The 19,394-nt window shown below is 39.2% G+C and overlaps 1 protein-coding gene across 14 annotated transcripts in view; it reads right to left on the reverse strand.

The window, feature by feature from the left end:
- Positions 1 to 19,394, reverse strand: part of CELF2 (CUGBP Elav-like family member 2) — a 490,120-nt gene that overhangs the window by 298,695 nt on the left and 172,031 nt on the right. The window contains exon 1 of one of the 14 annotated variants that reach the window (XM_025213066.1): positions 16,401 to 16,665. The exons of the other annotated variants lie outside the window; for them this stretch is intronic. Within the exon in view, the coding sequence (XP_025068851.1) occupies positions 16,401 to 16,474 (74 nt within the window). The 5' untranslated portion in view covers positions 16,475 to 16,665. Of the gene's footprint in view, positions 1 to 16,400; positions 16,666 to 19,394 lie in introns of those variants that run through there. 14 annotated transcript variants of the gene reach the window in all.

Raw genomic sequence — 19,394 nt, forward strand, 5'->3', positions numbered from 1 at the left:
TGGGCCATAATGGTTCCTTGGTGAATCTACTGGCATGACATGAATGATTTATTTGCATATCTTTCAGCCAGCCTCAATACAGGACATTTAAACCAAAATGCATCACCATGTTCCTTGGCTTATATATATGTAAGCTATATGAAGGTATATGTGCACATGCATACTTGTAGGACATTTGTGTGGATTGTGAACAGCCATGTGAGTTCCTCCTGTGCTTTTGACCATCCTGCCCATTCCCAGTCCATTAACTCACCCATAGCATAACTAAACTAGGTCAAACACATGCAAAGAGACAAACCACTGTCATACTATTTAAAAGACCACCATTTCTTCCCTCTCACTCTAAATATGGCATTTCCCCTCTTTTTTCAAATTATCAACCCAAGCCCCAGAATAGTCAAACAGACGGTCTGCCTATACATCAAACTAAAGGTCTTTCAAATGATTTAAAGAAGGGTCTGTGAGTAAAGGACAAAGTCTCAACCTTTCTTAGATGAGCCAGACATAAATGTCTTAATCTCTTTGGGGCAGCTTCTAGATGTTTTATTGATCTCATGGATTCCTGGACATATATTCCACTTTGTACAATATATGCTACTGATATCAAATGCATCGCACAGTTTTGTAGAATACAAATATTAGACGCAATGAAAAATAAAACTTCTAAAACTTTCCTAAAATATATTTTGGTAATGGGTATGACATATGCAGAATACTTGATGGTCAAATAATATACAGGTTTACTGGCATTGTTTGCATGGTTCATTGAACTCCTTCCTAGTTTATCCTTTCTCTACAACTCATCTTTAATATATGTTGAAAAGAAGAAAAATCTTTGGAAACCTGATTAAAAAAACAAAATGGAAGCTGCTAGTTTGAAATGAATCATGGATATAAAATGTTGGGGTAAGTCTTGAAAAAATGTTTCCAATTATATACACACATCTACAAATGCATCAAATAGCTGGAAGTCAGGATTATTTAAGAAATCCTAAATCACACTGAATTTCAGCGGAAAAAAGACACTCAGTCCCTTATGGTCAGGTGAAAATCTCAGCCTGTGTCCACAAAAGTGTTTTGACTAATAGGGATATGGAAAAAAATAATCTGAAAGCATAACATTTTGGGTATGTCACTACTTACTAACCAAACCAAACCAACCCAACAAACAAGCACATTTCTAGAAAAGAAAAGAAAAGAAAAGTGTAAGCTTTTGGATGAAGTTTATGGGCATTTTTACATATGCAAGCATCGGGCGCTGCAACACTTACAGTTGTATAAGTGGTGAAATGCACATCAGTGCTGAGAAAATGGTGGTGGCATGCTTTTGAACTAAAACACATAGGAGGTACTTTAGTTCAAAAGTGCACCGCTGCCATTTCCTGTGCACTAACACGCATTTTGCCTCTTATACAACTGCACGTGGTGTAGTGCAGTTCGCATCAGCTCACATGCAGAGCAGTCTCAATCAATTGAGTCTGCTCTGAAGCAGCGGATCTCCAATGCGTCGTGGGACAAAAATGTATGCATGTAAATGCCCTTAGATGTAAAACCATAACCACAAGCAATTTTGAGCCCTGTTTCTATGGTTTGAAATATAAGGGCTTACAATGAAAATATGATCAGGATCTTGGAGATGGTGGTATAAACATGACGTGTTACAGCTTAAAAGGCCAGCGCATTTCTGGCCTGCTTAACGCAGGTCAAAGAAAAAGTCACTCAGTCATTGCAGCATCAGGTCATTGGCTTCTATTTGAGCTATGGCTTATGTTTGAGAGATTCAGTCTTAACTTAAAAGATTATAAGAGATTGAAAGCCCATTTTGTCCCTAAATCATGCCAGTGGTTAACTACTCTGGTTTAAAGAAAAATAAATGATACCTGATTTCTAGTTTAAATTTGACTATCTTCAACTTTCAATCACAAGAAATAGTAACACAGCTCACCTTTATTATAACAGGAGCACAGAAAGCCAGCATTTTAAATGAAAAAAATGTTAGCAGAGGTGAGTGGTGCTGGGTTTATATATGGAGAACCACAGCATTGGACCTTGTATTTTGGCTTTTGAAAGCTGTATAAGAGGGGATGGAGAGGATATACGTTCTATTCTTCAGCTGCAGTTTTGATTCACAAAGACTACAATTTTCAGTCTCTTGAAAATTTAATTATAGATAATGTGTGCATCAGTAGCAGGAACACAATGAGTACACGGGGCATAAAAACTCCACTCAGACTGCATCCTCTTAGGTTACGCAGCTTGTCTCCTGCCAAGAGCAGAGGTACTTCTATAAGCTCATATTCAGTATGAAATGGCTTGCAAGTTATACTAACCCAAGCATGAATTCGACTTTTTTTTTTTCTATTATTTTACCCTTCGCACTGTGAACCTACACATAAACCAGAACAAAGATGAACTCACGATTCTTTGAAAGCCCAATGTCGAGAAAACATTTAAATATTCTAGCTAAAAGCTACAGATGTGTTTCAGCACATTGCTGCTTAAATGCACTCACACTGCACTTTGCAGACCAGCAACCGTAAATCAGGTGAGAGCTATCTATTAAAGTTTAGAGACCCCATTTTTGCAAGAAAGGAGGTCAGTTTGAGATGCAGCAGGCAGCTGCTGCTTCAAAATGAGAGTGAAGCCAATTTCATTGCTAACACGGCCAGTTGTTTGCCTGAATATAAGGAACAAAAATCAAAGATTTGATTTTATCTGTACAGTCAAGCTCAGAGTGAATAATATTTTAGGGAAAAATGAAATGTATATATTTGATCTCCAAAAAGAAACCCATATCAGAGGAGTTCGGCACAGTATAAATTAACTATATCTTAAATAAAAATGACGGGTCCTTGTACATTCAAAGTAACTCTTCTTCTGTCTCAATAGTAAACCAGAATCAGCCTGAGGCATAAGTGATCTTGATGCTGCTTTGGTTCCCTTTTCAACAGGCTCATCTCCTAGAATGCTTTGAGCTTCTTAACTAAGAAATTAACCTGCTTGCAAATTAAAGTGCATGCCAGACGCACAACTTCACATTCAAGCAAGGGGAGAGGATGTACACTTTCCCCATGAGAACAAAGAACCGGCATATTACTCTAGCATCTCAAAAGTCATTTAGATTGCTCTGGCACTATGGGCTTACCTACATATTTGGAACTTGCTCCTACACAATCAATCCCTTACAGATCATCATGACAGGAAGGGTATTGGGAATCACCAGAAATGCCCAAGGGGAATCCAGCATTGCTAACTATCATGATTTTATTAAAAGCCTCATATTTCATATATTTTACTGAAAGCCCACCAGCTCCAGGAGTCATGAGATTATCACAGATCCTAAATTTATTTAGAACAAAATGCAAGTACTTGCCCTACTTACCAATGTGACCTGAAGGCAAGGTTGAAAAACAAGAAGGCAAGTTAAAAAAAAAAAAAAAAAAAGGATAACGGCCTCAATTTTTAACTTGATTTTGTGATTTTCTACAGAGCCCAATTCAAAATTTGGAATTCTTGGGGTTGGCTGAACTAATAAGAGAATTAACAAGGGTCCAGGGGTCTGTCTACCAGTAGGAATAAGGCCTGGAAAGGAACTAAAGATTTCCTAAATAGGAGGAATATTGTGCCTGAAGGACCACACTTTGCTAGGGATTGCACAGACACAGGGCAGAGATGGTCTTTGCTCCCAAAGTCTTATATTAAGACAAGAACAGCCACACAGAAGTGGAGTACCAAGCAAGCAACAAGACAATGTTAGTCAGCATCACGAACAGTCATCCAAGGACACTCATTGACTTGTTCAGTGTTTTAGAGTCATCAGGCACTTACACACATGCAGGGAGCCTGCCCCAATGCACTGGAAATCCAGCACGTTGAAGGAGACTCGATTAATTGGGTCTGCTGGAGCACGTAAATTGATGCGCTCTGGCAGCCCGACGCGTCATGTTCATCAGTGGTGTAGCGCGCCTCTGAGCAGACAAAATGGCAGCAGAGCGCTTTGAACTAAAATGTGTTCATGTGCTTTAGTTCAAAGCTCACCGCCACCATTTTCTCAGCGCGGAGGCATGCTGTGCCATTGATACATATGTTTCTGATGCAGCACTGGAAGCTTCTAATTAGTGTGGCTCGCTAATTAAAAGCACCCAGCGCCGCATTGGGAACACATGTAAAAATGCCCATCATAGCCAGCAAAAGTTTTGAAGTATAATACATGAGATAGATTTGAATGGGTTTACAGGGAATTGCTCGCAAACATGAGGAACAACCACAGAGAAGGCACAAAGGGGCTTATTTTCAAAGAGGCAATGGCATCATTGATTGATGGGAGGCAAGAGGCTAAATCCCAATAGCAAAGGAGAGAGAAGTCAGGACAGAATAGGCCAGAAACAGCTTGTCTGGGGCAACTGGAAAAGGGTAGTTTGTGGAGGAATATAATAAGAATGAAGATGTGGTCAAAGAGATGGGTTCAGCAAATTACCTTTACTGCAATATTTTGAATGGAGACGAGTGCATTGATCTAAGCAGAGAAGAGGACGTTACAGTATTCATGATGTGAGATCGTGAGAGTGAGCTCGGGCAAGAGTTTTAGCTGTGCCAATGGAATTTAGAAATCCTACGTTTTAAGCAGCTCCCATTTCCTGTACCATTGGATCAGAGAGCTTTTCATTATTTATAGCATGTTGCTGGGTCTGATGGAGGGGTTTTGTTTGCTGGCTCTTGGATCCTTGATTATTTATGGGTGGTTATTTATTTACAGACTTTTTTTCCAAATACATTTTTAGTTATTTCCTCTTAAATTTTTCACAAAATTCTTCAAGGATTCGCACTTTGCAATCATCATCATAAGCCCCATCACAACAACCTCATATCTGAGGTGTGAGCGTCTTAATTTTTAAAATTATTTTAATTAAAATCTTGACATTTAAAGTATAAAATGTTTGTTATAGCTATTCTCAGGGAAACTTTGCATTCTTTATAACAGTTTATAATACTGAGTGCTGAGGGGAAGGGGGGAGGCAGAGAGGAAGGGAGGAAGGTTATTTATTATCCTAGGGCCTAGGAGTGCTATTCGAAGACCAGGAACCCAACACATGCTAGCATCATACAAAAACAGAACAAAAACACTGCCCCTAAGAACTCGTGTTTCAGTAGCATAATGAATTGTGGATGAACATAGCACCAGCTCTGGGCAGGAACACAGAGGAGAGCATGAACGACTGTCTTGGTCCCGGACGCCCAAGGTGCAGACCGATTACCACTGATTGTATCCTGCACCACGTGGAAAGTAGTATCAGTCTTCAAAAAAATTCAAGGGAGACCAAACAGACTGGAGGACTGAGCAGTATGACAACCATGATAAGAGGTTATAGATCGTCCAATCCCATTCACTCTTTACATTTATACATGCTCAACATGCCCCTACCCCAAGATCTCCGGCGAGTCAGAAGTTAATGAATGACTAGATGGAACAAAAGTGGGTAGAGGCAATTGTTTCAAAAACCTATATGCTATAATAGTAAACTTTTGGATCAGGTTATGAGGCTTAAAAATAAAGAGATTTGTGGATCTGTTTTTTTCCTTATAAACGAGAAGACATAAACAGGCAACACTAGTAATGTGGCAGCATGTGCTAAATCTGTAAGAGAGTGGAGTCCCTCATATTTTTTACTAATGAACTTTTCCAGATGATTAAGAATTGCCTGAGTCCATCTTCCACAGATTTAAAGTAGATGTATATGACAAGGAAACCATAAACCATCAAGAGAAGGATGAAAGGGGGAAAAAGTAGCTCTCACAAAAAAGAAAACAAAACCACAAAACAGTAAGATAATATAGTGCAATAGGCTAAATTAGAGATGATTTTCCTTAATTCAAAAATCAGGCTAGTAGTTCACAAACCGGTTTTTAAATGATGGTATATTTGGCTGGGAGTGGAGGGAAATCAATATCTATAATGTATTTGGGTTCATGTCAATTCGTTTTCTTCAAACTAGGGCAAGGTAAGTGGAAGTTAAATTAATTATTCAAAGTAGGCTTGGAAAAAGGTGGGACAAATCCCCTAAAGTGGTTCCACATGGATCAAAACTGGACAGCATAGCACAAATACAGGGTCAGCTTCTCTATTCCTCACTCCAGCAAAGTATCCAGAAAGTTCAAGAAAAATTTTGTTTGGAATAAGGCCTGCAGGATATCAAATTGAAATGTAGTATGTACCACTGATAGTTCTAAAGAAACTGTCCCATCAAGTCTTCTTTTAAACCCGTTTTATTTGTTCCATTTATTTCACCCTCTTCCAGTTAAATGCCAACCCTAAATTTTGTTCACCCTCCCTCTCCCTCCACATGCACACTGTGAGAGGAGAGCTGGTAATTCAGATTCGGTGGAAGAAAAACAGGCCAAACTCAGCTTCTGCTTAGTTTGCATAGTCCTGACCTACTTCAGCTCTGAAAAGAAAAAGATGCATTTCACATCTCTGTTTAGACCATGAGAATGATATTTGCTTCTTTCCATGTAGAGTTTGTCTAGACCTGCGGCTATTCTTTAATTATGCAGTCCAGTTTTCCTCTTATGCCATGAAAATGTCTGTGAAACAGCTCAAATGGGATATTTTCAAGAACTAGTTTTTAAAAAAAAGAAACGTTGAATATAGCCTAAAAATGACCAGATTATTTTCATGCCTCATTCACACAATCTGAAGTAAATGACCATCTATATCCTTTTCTCTGCGTGGACTCTTGTTTATTTCTTGGATCACAGTGTGGAGACATGCATGTGTATGTGTGTGTGTGTGTGTGTGTGTGTGTGTGTATCTAATGGTTACATAAAGTATGAAAATGTAGGAGGCAAATAATAAGTGTTTTAAGAAAATAATACTTATGAGGGTGTTTTAAAAACATAATTTCATTAACCAAAAAATAAATGCAAAAATAAAAGCTTTGTTCAAATATAACTGGGCATAAGGCAGAGAAGCTTTAGAGATAAAGGAATTTTGTAACTAGCAAGAAAATCAAGCTGATTAAAATTAACACTAAAACAATGTAAGGATAGAAAGTGGCACTGGGACTTTGTACAATGCTCTACATAAATCTCAGAATAGTGCCTCCAACGGAGTGTAAATGATCCTCCATAGGGAAAACACAGCAAGAATAATGGTAGAATAGAAGATAGGTTTGTACTTGATGTTAACGACGCTCAAAATGTATACTATGCTACGTGCATATTTTTCATATTTTTTCAATTTTTCTCATATTTACTTGTGTAGTAAACCTTGTTTCTTTTTATGACCAGGTCACAAAATGTTTATACACAGGAATCAAGGTAGATGTCATCTAGCTGGATTTTAAGAAAGCCTTCAGTACGGTATCTCATCCTGTCCTGACAGATAAACTGAGAGGCTGTGACGTAGATGATTACAGAGTCAGGTGGGTGGCAAATTGGCTTCGGGGTTGCACCCAGGGAGAGGTCAAGGATAGGTTGGTATTGACCTGGAAAGGTGTGGGCAGTGGAGTTCCACAGGGCTCAGTCCTTGGACCTGTGCTGTTCAATGTCTTCATCAGTGACTTGGATGAGGACGTGGAAAGCACTCTGTCCAAATTCACTGATGATACCAAATTATGGGGTAAGATTAACACACTAGAGGGTAGGGAACAAATCCAGGCAGATCTGGACAGGTTGGAAATGTGGGCAGAACAGAACAGGATGCAGTTAGTTCAACAAGGACAAGTGCAAGGTGCTGCACCTCTGAGAAGGAATCACCAGCACACTTACAGGCTAGGGGATGACCTTCTCAGCAGCAAACTGGACGAAAGGGATCTCGGAGTCATTGTTGACAGCAAGATGAACATGTGTCGTCAATGTGACGAAGCAATCTGTAAAGCTAACTGCACTTTATCATGCATTACAAACAGGTCCAGGGAGGTGATACTTCCCCTTTATGTGACATTGGTCATGCCGCAGTTGGAGTACTGCATCAAGTTTTGCACACAGCAGTTCAAGAGGGATGTGGACAACCTCGAGAGGGTTCAGAGGAGGGCCACTCGTATGGTTAGGGGCCTGCAGGCAAAGCCCTACATGAAGAGACTGAGGGCCCTGGATCTCTTCAGCCTCTGCAAGAGAAGGCTGAGAGGTGATCTTGTGGTCGCCTAGAAATTCAAATTCATTGGGGAGGGGAGGGGGACAGCAAGGGATAGGAGATGCTCTGTTTACCAGGGCACCCCCTGGAGTAACTAGGAACAACGGTCACAAACTGGCGGAGAGCAGATTTAGGTTGGACATCAGGAAGAACTTCTTTACGGTAAGGGTTTCCAGAATCTGGAATGGGCTCCCAAGGGAGGTGGTGCTCTCCCGTACCTTGGGGGTCTTTAAGAGGAGGCTAGACATGCACCTGGATGGGGTTGTTTGGCCCCAGCCCTCTTTGCTGCCCAGGGCAGGGGGTTGGACTCAATGATCTGCTGAGGTCCCTCCCGCTTCAAACATCTATGAATCTATGAAATCCATCAATAATTGCTGCTGACCACCGTCTGAACTAAGAAAGCTGATAGTCTGAGACAACTGAATGAGCCAGGGGAGAACAAAAAAACCAAACCAAACCAAATGCCGCCCCCCTCCCCACCTCCGAGAATCTTTTAATTTGCAAATTACATAAAACATTCAATTACTTGGGAATGTTTTCAAGCAAATGAAGTGCACTTATCTGACATTACATCAGGCTATGTGTTTCTAGTACCTTTATGCCAAGTGCCCATGAGATCTGCAGTCAATGAGGTAACAAGAGGCAGGTCAAGTAAGTTGTTGATTTGCTTTTTGTCTGAGAATCAGAGTTAGAGGAATAATGGCACTAAAAGGCAACAAATGGGAGGAACCAGTGTTTATTAAACAAGTAGGCAGCTTGACCTCGGGGGGTAAGGATATGGGTATCTTCATTACTCGTTACACTTGGGAGTGCCTATTCAGCGATGACTCATGTTCAGCCATTAATTGTTAGAAAGGGTGTACTGTACAGCACCTTTGCAAAATAGTCTAGTTCTTGATAGAGGGGTCCCAGGCTGGTTCAAAAGGAGTCAACTCCAAAGAGACTGGGGAACCAGTCATTGCATACAGATCAGCTAGGGATGAATAATTTACTATCCATCAACCATTTGGAATATTGTCTAAAACTTATTGGCTACAGCATTTTTATTGTCAATGTACTCAATCCGGCAATGAGAAGTCATCATTGCTAGATGATTTTAAGCAACGTGATTTTGGCTAGGGACAGAAATTACACACAAACCAGGATAAGTGATTGGAAACCAGTTCAAGCCTGTAACGCAATAGAAGTTCAGTGCACATAAACTGCTTTCAAAATGGCCAAAACCAGTTTAAGATAAACCTGCATGGATGTACTATCAGACTTAACTGGCTTAGATTAAATTGGTCCATTGAACTTCTGTCTCAGGGTGGGCGGGCTAGCCTTGGCCCAAGCGGTCTGCTTCAACAGAGCAGGGAGGTGCGCTCTAGCCCCCCTGAGCTTCTGGCCTGGGCCACTGCAGGCATGTGGCTGCATTCAGAATCAAAAGTGAATGTCCATTCACTTACTTTTTAGTTCAATCTATGCAGCTTAAAATAACCTGAGAAGGCTGAATCGATTTAGCCTCAGGCTTTTTGACTGTCTGTACTTAGCTTTTAAGTCACATCGTTCGGATTACTCTTGATTTATGGCAACGTGGTGACATTAATTGCACCATTTCTTTTATAGAAAGAAATCGGTATGACCAGACCATTTGAATGGGCTTGCAGCCAAGTAGGTCCATAGTTGCATTTGTGAATGTGACCACGGTGCTACCTGGAAGGCTGTACAGTGAGACCCATACAAGAAAAACTCTTCGCTAAAGCAATTATGATTTTTTTTTATAATGGGAAACAATATAAACATTAAAATGCAGGTTGCTATTGCTTCTCCTATAGTAAAGCTGTAGTCCAAATAGCGGCTCAGCAAGGAATTAAAGGCTATACGGTATCCCTCAGTAATAGTGTGGGAAGGAGGCAGGCTCTCAAAAGGTGGACAAATGATAAGGAAGGCTCTGTCTCCTCACCATCAATATGCCAGGCCTCTTAGCTATGCTGAAGTATGTATATATCTGGCAAGTTTACACCCTCCTTGGAGCTGCAGGAGAACTGAGTCCCAGTCTCCTTCTTGAGCTGCAGCAATCTGCTGTCCCTGCTTACAGGAGGTCCATGATGTCATAACATAGTTCTCTACAAGGGACTGCATATGAAGTCATGTCCCACTCTCCCGTGCTTCTCAGAGCCTGTGTGACGTAAAGCATCATTGTCCCCATTGTTTAAAGGAGGACAACAATGCAAAAAAAAAAAAAAAGTTCATCTTGTAGCACCAGGAAAGGAAGCAAGATATTCCGCCTTTTGGTCCTGATATTTTAAATGTAACAGATCATCCTTGCTCCCTGCTAAATGCAAGCATTTTTTTACTTGAGTGAATCCAAAGGAAAATAACCAAACCAGCACTTTTAGTACAGTATGCAACTCCTTTGTGAATTGGCTTATCTAGGCATTCATTTAAATACAGTAATTAAGATTTACCGCAAAACAGAAGCTGCTTTCAGATGTCACTTTGAAGGCCAGATGATCTCCTCTTTATTAATATCATCATTTTAAACTGTTGTCAGATGATTTTCTAGGATCAAGCTGTAAGGAAAGAGACTGCACCACCAAAGTGTGTCATAAATGTGTGTGCAACATGGGCTCAGACAAAAGGAGAAATTGATTCCTCATCTCTAGCTCCGTGGACAGATAAAACTGCACAAGTAGTCTCAGTGTGGTTTATTTGGTCCAAAAGAGCGAATTTCTAGCTTCAGTATCTGCCATTCACCTTTTAAATTTAACTCCCTATAGAAGAACATAACACTATTGGAAAAGGTTTCTTAAAACCTTTATGGAAAAACCAGCAGCTTACTGAAATGAAAAATGAGATCCTAGAGAGAAAAGAAGTGATTCCATCCCCTTACAGCTGAATGCAGAACGCAGGAATGTGGGGTGAAACAATTAAAGTAGGATGATTCCAAAGGAGAATAATTATTTCACAATTACCTGAGAGCATTGCATGTATTGGTCTAATTAGTTTTTATTTTCCAAATAGGCTTCCTAGTTCCTGCATTTTTCATATGCCTCTGAATGGTTTTCACCCTCCAGTTGATCCTTTCCCCCTCCTTTCCCTAGAAAATAACTCAGTATATATATGACAGTGAACTCTCTACATTTTGATTCAAGTATGTTGTTACTTAACTCCTGCCTATCAATGTGTTTAATCAGAAAGTCATATCAGGGCTTACAATATACTTCGAGAGTATATGAACTGAAAATAATTTGCTCTAGGAAATGCAGTTTGGGGAAACACAAGCACCAGCCCCTCCACCTTACAAACCGAGTTCAGAGGATAAGCACAAACTGCAGTATATCAATGACTCTCGAGGGACTTTTCTTGTTGAAATGCATTCTTTACATTGCATGAATTTTTAAAAAGCAGAGATTTTTGCATTCTTTTTCTTTCTATCTTTGGTGTGCAATATTTTTAAACACCTTTTGGGATTCATTATGAAATTTAATCTCCTTAGCTGAAATGACTATACAATATCAAACAATTAAAAATATGCTGATATATTTAGAATGGTAAAACTTTCCAAAAGCAATAAAAGGTGTTTAATTTGGATGAGCAGCAGTAGTCAGCAAAAAATAAAAGTCAAAATACTTGGAAGTATTTAATATAAAGACCTTACTGCAAAAAATATGTTAAATAAAAAATACTTCATTTAAACTTCTCAGAAGTTATATGGTGAAGTCTCATTTAATGAGACAGCTGCTTGGAAAGAGATGGGGGGGGGGGAAATTAGTGACCCCATGAAATCTTAATTATTTGGCATACGTCTGATGATCCTTTTTGCTTAATGAAGCTTTTTTTGTAGACTCTTTCAAGGAATTTTCTCCTCTTTTCTTTGTTTTCCATCAATAGATGCTAAGTAATCTCAGCTGAGCCAAATGCAGTTATGCAGCAAGTCATAATACTTAAAATAATGCAGTTAACCAAATCAGAGACAGAATTGTTCTTCAAAATGCCAGCAGGGGGTGAGGCTACAGCCTCAGAGGACAGCTGATACAAACAGGCATTTTCATGGCATTTTCATTTGTTGATTTGCAGCTTGATATTTTACCTATAAAAAGAGCTAAGAAATTCAATTTTTTAGTGGGGTACTCTTTTTTTTTTTTAATTCACTTCAGTCATCCCCATTAACTAAACATTTGGAAAACTCTACTTTATAACCTATTATCTGTAATGGTCTTGTTTTATTTGTATCTAGGTGCACTTATGCCATTTGAATGATGAAATTGCTTATCTATGAAATATTAACTGGCTAATCCATTGTGAGGCAAAAATATATTCTGTTGAAAATGTATCCTCACTGGTTGCTTATTTAGCATTTTGCACATGTATCTGAATTTGACTTACTCTTGGGTTGCATTAGAGATGCAAATTCAAAAACAAATATTTTTATGGATAATTTATGCCAAATTTCCATGGATCCCCATTAGTTGCAGATGGCCCAATTTCAGGCCCTCTTTTATTAGTATCTTGGAGTCTAATGATTTTATTCAGTCGTCAAAAGTGAAAGTTAAGTTTGTCCCTGAAGTATTAGAAAGTAACACTCATCTCAAGTTCCCTCTTTCAATGAAATTGGTATCATGGAATTGAAAACCTTTGGTGCAAGAGCAAAGGGAATCTCCTCACTGTGATTTGCCATCTGATCTTTAAAACAAACCATTTTATAATCCTACACCTTGTATGTAAAAGATAGTCGTTGAAGGCAGTCAGTGCGCACCTTCTCTTAATGATTCGATTCTTACATTGATCAGGTTGTAAAATATTCATTTCCATTTATGCCTTCTTTTCAAAGAGCAGAAGTTGCTTTTTACATTCAGTTAGTAAACATAGGCCCGAAATCGGCCGCCATTAAGAGATCATAAGTTGTTTAGCTGTTAATATATTTAACAGCTGTGATATAATTAACAGTTATTTTATCAACCTGCTCAAAATGGACACTGTATGCAACCTCCTACTTACTACCTAAAACCAAGTTATTCTAGAATTTGAATTTCATAAAATCTTTATCTCTGTATCATGATAAGTGACCTTATATATATTTTTATAAATAAAAGTTAAGATCCTTATAATTAATTCCAGTGATATCATTCTGTAGGTTGCTAAACCTCTTAAATTACAGAAAACACAGCAAAGCAAATGGTACTGGTTCATTTGAGGTACCTGTTACATCAGGTATGTGGACATGACTATAAAATTACCAAAGCATAAAAATATTGTAAAATACTAAGACAATATCTGAAAAGTCATAAGGCTTGTTACTTTGTTAATTATTAAATACAGGGACTAATTTACAGTTGTTAAGCGCTGTTATTTGATTACACAGAAGCCACTAAAATGCACAGAAAATTATTAAAAAAAAAATCTGTCTCTTTCTGTTACTGGTTGGAATCGAGGTTGAGATTGTGAAGCAGAAGGAAGAAATAATTACTGAAAATATACGTTGTCCTGCACTGTAACTTGCTTCTTGACACTTCTCAGATGCCACTGATTCAAAAAAACCAACCCTGAGATTAAAAAATGAGTTCTCTCTAATTTTCAATTTAGAGGGGAAAAGTGAATTCAAAAAAACATTTTTCTATAAAACAGGAAATTGTATTACTACTTTCCATATAAAAAAAACCATAGGGTGAGGCTAAGGGTTGTTTAATGCTGTAACTTTGTGCACGTTTTCCAATGCACTGTACCAAAAGGTGAAACTGGTTTACATGCTGCTGGTGTCAGTCTGGAAGTCTGGGCTGGGCCATCTAAAGGGTAATATGCTTATATGAGAAATCACCCAGCATGTGCACTCAATCTCTAAAGCTATTTGCTCTTCAGCATTGATGCATCCAGAGAACCGGGGACTTGCAGATGGAACAACACATTTAAATGCTCCGTCACTTGCTTAGGGAGGGGGACACAAATGATGAAGCAAATACTGAAATACACAATTGCTTTAAAAACACAGTATAACAACCCTTCGACATTTCCTTCATTCTAAAAGATTGTTTAGGCATGGAGGCTCCCTTAGCAGATCCCAACCCAGTCCGACTGTTAATCTGCATGCATGATAAATGATCTCATGAAATCATACATCTTCACAGCTCTTTAGATCAGAACCAAACCAACATTTGCCTAATAGGATGGGGCAAATAAGTTTTCTCTTCAAGACAACATACCATAACTCTTGTAGCCGAGATTAAAATTTCCAAATGAAGGTAGAGAGCAAAGAACATTAAATAACAAGGAAGCTTTCATCACTTAACAGACCCGAGTGTTTGGAGATCTCTTTAGATGAGCCTGGCAGATGCCTAATATCATTTGCATTGTGTAGGACACGTATCAGGACCTGTTCCTACTGTAGTCCTTCCTATTCCTAATGGCTGCATTCAAGTTGTGTTAAAGTATGTGGTAGGTGTTTCCCAGAGCAAAGTAGAAAGGTTAAATGCAGAAGGAGCAGTTTGACATGATCTCACTCTAAAAAGGGGGCAAGTTGATGATGGAGTTATATACGCTGAAGTGGCAACTGGGCATCATCAGATTCAGTTAATAGAGCCCTTGAATTCAGAGATGTTTATTAGAAGTATCTTTGCTGATTGGAAAACAGGAGCTACAATGAATAATCAAAGCTGAGATTGTGCAAACAAGGAAATTCTTGGCTTTGGCATGTCTTCTCAGAAAATTGAGAGGGAAGGTATATGAATTTTTTGCAGCAACTTTGCATACTAATACGGTCATTTATAGACAAGAAATGCAGGACCTTTCCAAGTAAGCCTAATTAGATGGTATTAGTAAAGATTTTTTAAAGAAAACAATATCCAGGTAGAAACTATTCAAATTGAAGATGACTTGAATTGAGACAATGGGTTCCATTAATGCAAAACTCTTTGCTGTACTTGGACTATGGAAATGGTATGGGTCACCACATTACACAGGTGCATTCACCCCCCTACACACACACACATGCACTTTCAGCTGCTTGAACAACTGGCTATTACTGAATACCTCTACTCAGAAAACTCGTGTTCGAGACAGAACATTATACCCTAAGAAGAAAGTTTGTTGCCAGCAAAGGAGGCAATAAAAGTCTGAATGGCCTTTGAATATGCCCAAGTATAAAGGGTGATTTGTGAAAGCAAATTGTAGGTGGCAGTCATTACAACACAGTTTTATTTACACTTGTGACTTAAACATTTCTTCCACCGGAACAGCTACAGGACATTGCCAGTGTCAAAGTGTCTTCCTCGACTTTAACAGAACTCCCGATATGTATCATGCTGACGGCAAATATCATTAAAATAAAAGACATTTAAGGAATGCAATTGCATGGTCTTCAGTTTTCAGACCTTTCAACAATCGGCTACTTTCCTCCTTTCTCTGTTTTATATGCTCAGGGTATGTGAAAATACTTGGCATTTGACAACAGCTATCAGAATGATAATAGAAACTTTTAGTTCAAGATTAATGGGACCGAGATAAATTAGATGAATACTTTTCTGTCTGAAATTCCAACAGCGAATGAATTCCAGTATATCTTATCAGTGGTTCAACTACATGTAAACCAACCATCCTCACATGACTTAACACTATGCATACCATGCAGCCACGGGGTTAACATAAAATTACTTCTAATTTTTGCCCTGGGCTACACCTAGCTGTGCTTAAACTTAAGGATCAGTATTTTGCCTGCATTTGAAAAGGATACCTCTTTCGCAAACCCAAAGTCAGTTCAGCGACTAATTTGTCATAAGTGATTTTTATTTATATTAGCAGAGACAGCAAGCGAGAATGCACACCAATACTGAATTTAAATGATTGATGCAGAAGACAAGTATCTGTACTGGAATTCCCACTGGGCATAAGAGAGAGTGCATTTATTTATGCAAGGTTTGTAGGCATTTTTCCATATTACATCAGCAGAATGTAAAAATCTTAGTTATCTTTCTGTCCTTCGCCCCCTTAGCCGTCCACAGAATACAAAATATCACCGAGATGGGTCCGCAGCCGTTTTGGGGAGGGGTACCAGCAAACTACCGATCACAAAGAAATTCCAAGTGACCCGGGGGAGAGCGGTGGGGGGAAACCAATACAAAAAAACCCATAGACACTCCTGACAGACACTTCCAGCAGCAAGTCAGAGACAAACCCAGCGCTTTGTTTATATGGCCAAACCTCTAAGAAACACAAACGTCAAACAAGCACCGTGACTAGCTACAGAGGAGCTCCGTTTTCTATCTGGATGCTGTCAGGCAACTGAATCTCTACTTACATTCTATCAGAAACTAGCAAACGGCTATCAACCATCATCTCCGGGAGAAAATCCAGCTTGAATGAAGAAGTCATGTTCTTTTCTGTGCACACCGTTCTGGTCTGGCAAATAAGAATGTTTCTATGCTTGTCTGATTCAACAACTGTGCTGGCCAAGAGACAGGCAGGGACAGGTGCAGGAGGCCTCCCCAAGGCAGCAGCCAGAGTCGGCAGTTGTCACATTCTCTCCCCCTCTTGTTTTCCTCCAATCCCCTCTGAAATCTACTGCTGAGGCAACTGTCTATAGAGCACCAGGTGCTGAAACGGGAGGCGGAGCTCCTTTCCCACTGCAGCTAGAGTTTAACCCATGCACCCCCGTAGGTATTCACAATAGCTTGGAAAATGCATGCAAGAGAGAGAACCTTATCCGGTGACGGGGAAACAAGGAAATCTTCTGTGCAATCCATTACTCCACTGACAAATACAGTGCAATAGCACCGACTCTTTAACCTGCTCTTTTCCAAACAGCAATCGAGACTTTACAACACAGCTCAAAAACCTGATGACTTGTTACCTCCTAGTTCCACTTTCATTTCCATCTGTCATTTCTATGCCAAATTAAACAGGCTGACTAAACTTTGAAAAGTAAATGCATTAACTAAATGCATGCCAATTTAATAGTAAAACAAATGCTCATCACGATACCGGCACGTATATGAACGATTAGCGGTCGTACACATATGACCGTCCACAAATGCACACAATTATATTACATCAGGATAATGCATAATTCCATGTAGACATTAATCTTCATATTGTTAATAAGGCTGTTGTTAAAAAGTGACATGCCTGAAATTAGTAAGAGCATAAACATCTCATTGAAATGTACACAGAAAGATGATTAAATTGACACTTTTTGGTGAAAAGACATAATTACCTTGTGAACCCGGAGCATTAGTATTGAAACAGCAGAAAAAAATAATTTCTCATTAAAGACTATACCACTTCTAGATCTCTACATCCAAGGTTTATCATGCACTGAGACCGATTTTAAGTTTATGGTACCAGCTCATAAGAATCTGGAGAATAAAAATACCCCTCTGACAGCCAAAAAAAGGGTTGTTTTTTTTTTTTAACAACAATGGTAATCATTTTTGTATAAATTTTCTAAAATCAAAAATCCACCACTGAAGTATCTGGAGTTCAACTCAGCCAACAGACAAGCCAACAAATGAAGACAGGCAGAAACGCACACACACACACACACACACACACAATCCCTATATTTGCTTGAATATAATGCATATCTAGGCAAAAGAATTGCTCACATAGTTACAGCAATCACTGGGTGATCCGAGGACATTAGCCAACTTGTTATTTATATTGTCTTTTCTCATGAGTCTCTCTCAAATTTCATAATATCTGACATTACTGATGATCAACATGTGAAAACAACATTAATAAACAAAGACTACTACATTTAATCCAGAGCATTTGAACCGTTATCCAGAAATGTATTCCAGCAATATATAACCACGCTGTTTACGAGGCCAAGATTCATTTAAGTTTTACATAAAAAAGAATCAACTTGCTAATATGCAACAGAATGGGCTGGTTTTTAAAGAGTCCCGATTATTTCACTGTTTAAGATATTATGCCATGCTAAATAGTTGACAGAAAAAAAAAACCCCACAGGCTACTGGCATTTTTGCCTACTTTGCAAGACGAAAGAAAGAGAAGGCTCACCTAAACCTCAACGTAATCCACATAGGAGAATCACAGCTCTGAACAGATACCTACATGGCATTATGAATCTATAGGTTCTCCTACCACCACCATCACCATCATATCTGAACACTTTGTAGTAATGTGCAAAACAAAACCACAATGCCTGGTATCAGACCTGTCCAGGTTCTCAGACTTTCACCCATCATGACATTATCTGGCAATAAACCCTTACAGCTGAGAGAGAGTGTGTGTGAAGCAGAAATGAGGGAAAGCCAGTACGGCTTTCTCCAGCTGGATGCAGCCACCTGGCTTTTGATTTGGGGCCTCTATAGTGGTTAATCCAGCCTAAAGTAGAGTTGGATTAACTTTCAATTTCAAAATCTTGCCACTGCAGAAGGGGTAGGCTTTAGCCTGGAGGAAGCAGGCAGAGTGCTCAGGGAGGATGAGGTTATCCTTTTAAGTAGACGTCTCCACCCCCATTTGACCCTTCATGCTCCCCATCACACAACAGTCCTAATTGGAAAACTGGGCCGTAATATACAGGCTCCCGACCTTCCTTAAATCTACATGGGTCATTCAGGAGAAACGCTGTCCTAATGAATAAAGACTTTCCCACATGTTCGCTGAATAAGTAAATCTATGACTTGCACAAAAAGGGGAGGGGGGGGGGGAAATCGCAAATAATTTTGCCCAAAAAGTACACGTGTAATAGAAGAAATGTATGCATTTGTCTTGTTTTGCAAGGTATAAATGCGTAAAAATGCTTCATTAAAACATATGTTCTTTTGAAATATTTATTTTCTTTTTAATTACATGTGAATTAGCTGGAAGAAGCTGTAGGGAAGCCCTCTTACTGACTTAAGCCTTCTCAGCAGTTTGTTAAATTCTAGCCTCAAATCCCTTGAGGGAATAGTGGATTCAAAGCAGCTTTTAATCATACTATAAGGAGGGTGAAGTAGTATGTAAGTAGGTCATAGAGAAAGCATTACAAGTGCATAGGTTATTGCTTTATTTAACAACTATAGTGTAACACACTTTTCAAAGCACATTTGCTTTTGCCATTTAAAAGTTAGAGGCATGACCAGGGTCAAATACAAAAGGAAGCCAGCTCTATGAAGGATACGGACATGTGAATCCAGAGTCGTGCATGGGGGGAGGGGGAGGAGATGGAAATCTGCATTTGAATAGTTTGGTTTCCCAACATAAATAACATGATGCCTGCACATCCACTCATTGCACAATTCAGAGTGTCGGGGGGGGGGGGGGGAAGAGAAAAATTTGTGGTTTT

Source organism: Alligator sinensis, unplaced genomic scaffold (genome assembly GCF_000455745.1).
Source record: "Alligator sinensis unplaced genomic scaffold, ASM45574v1 scaffold268_1, whole genome shotgun sequence".
In the NCBI taxonomy this organism is placed as follows: domain Eukaryota; kingdom Metazoa; phylum Chordata; order Crocodylia; family Alligatoridae; genus Alligator; species Alligator sinensis.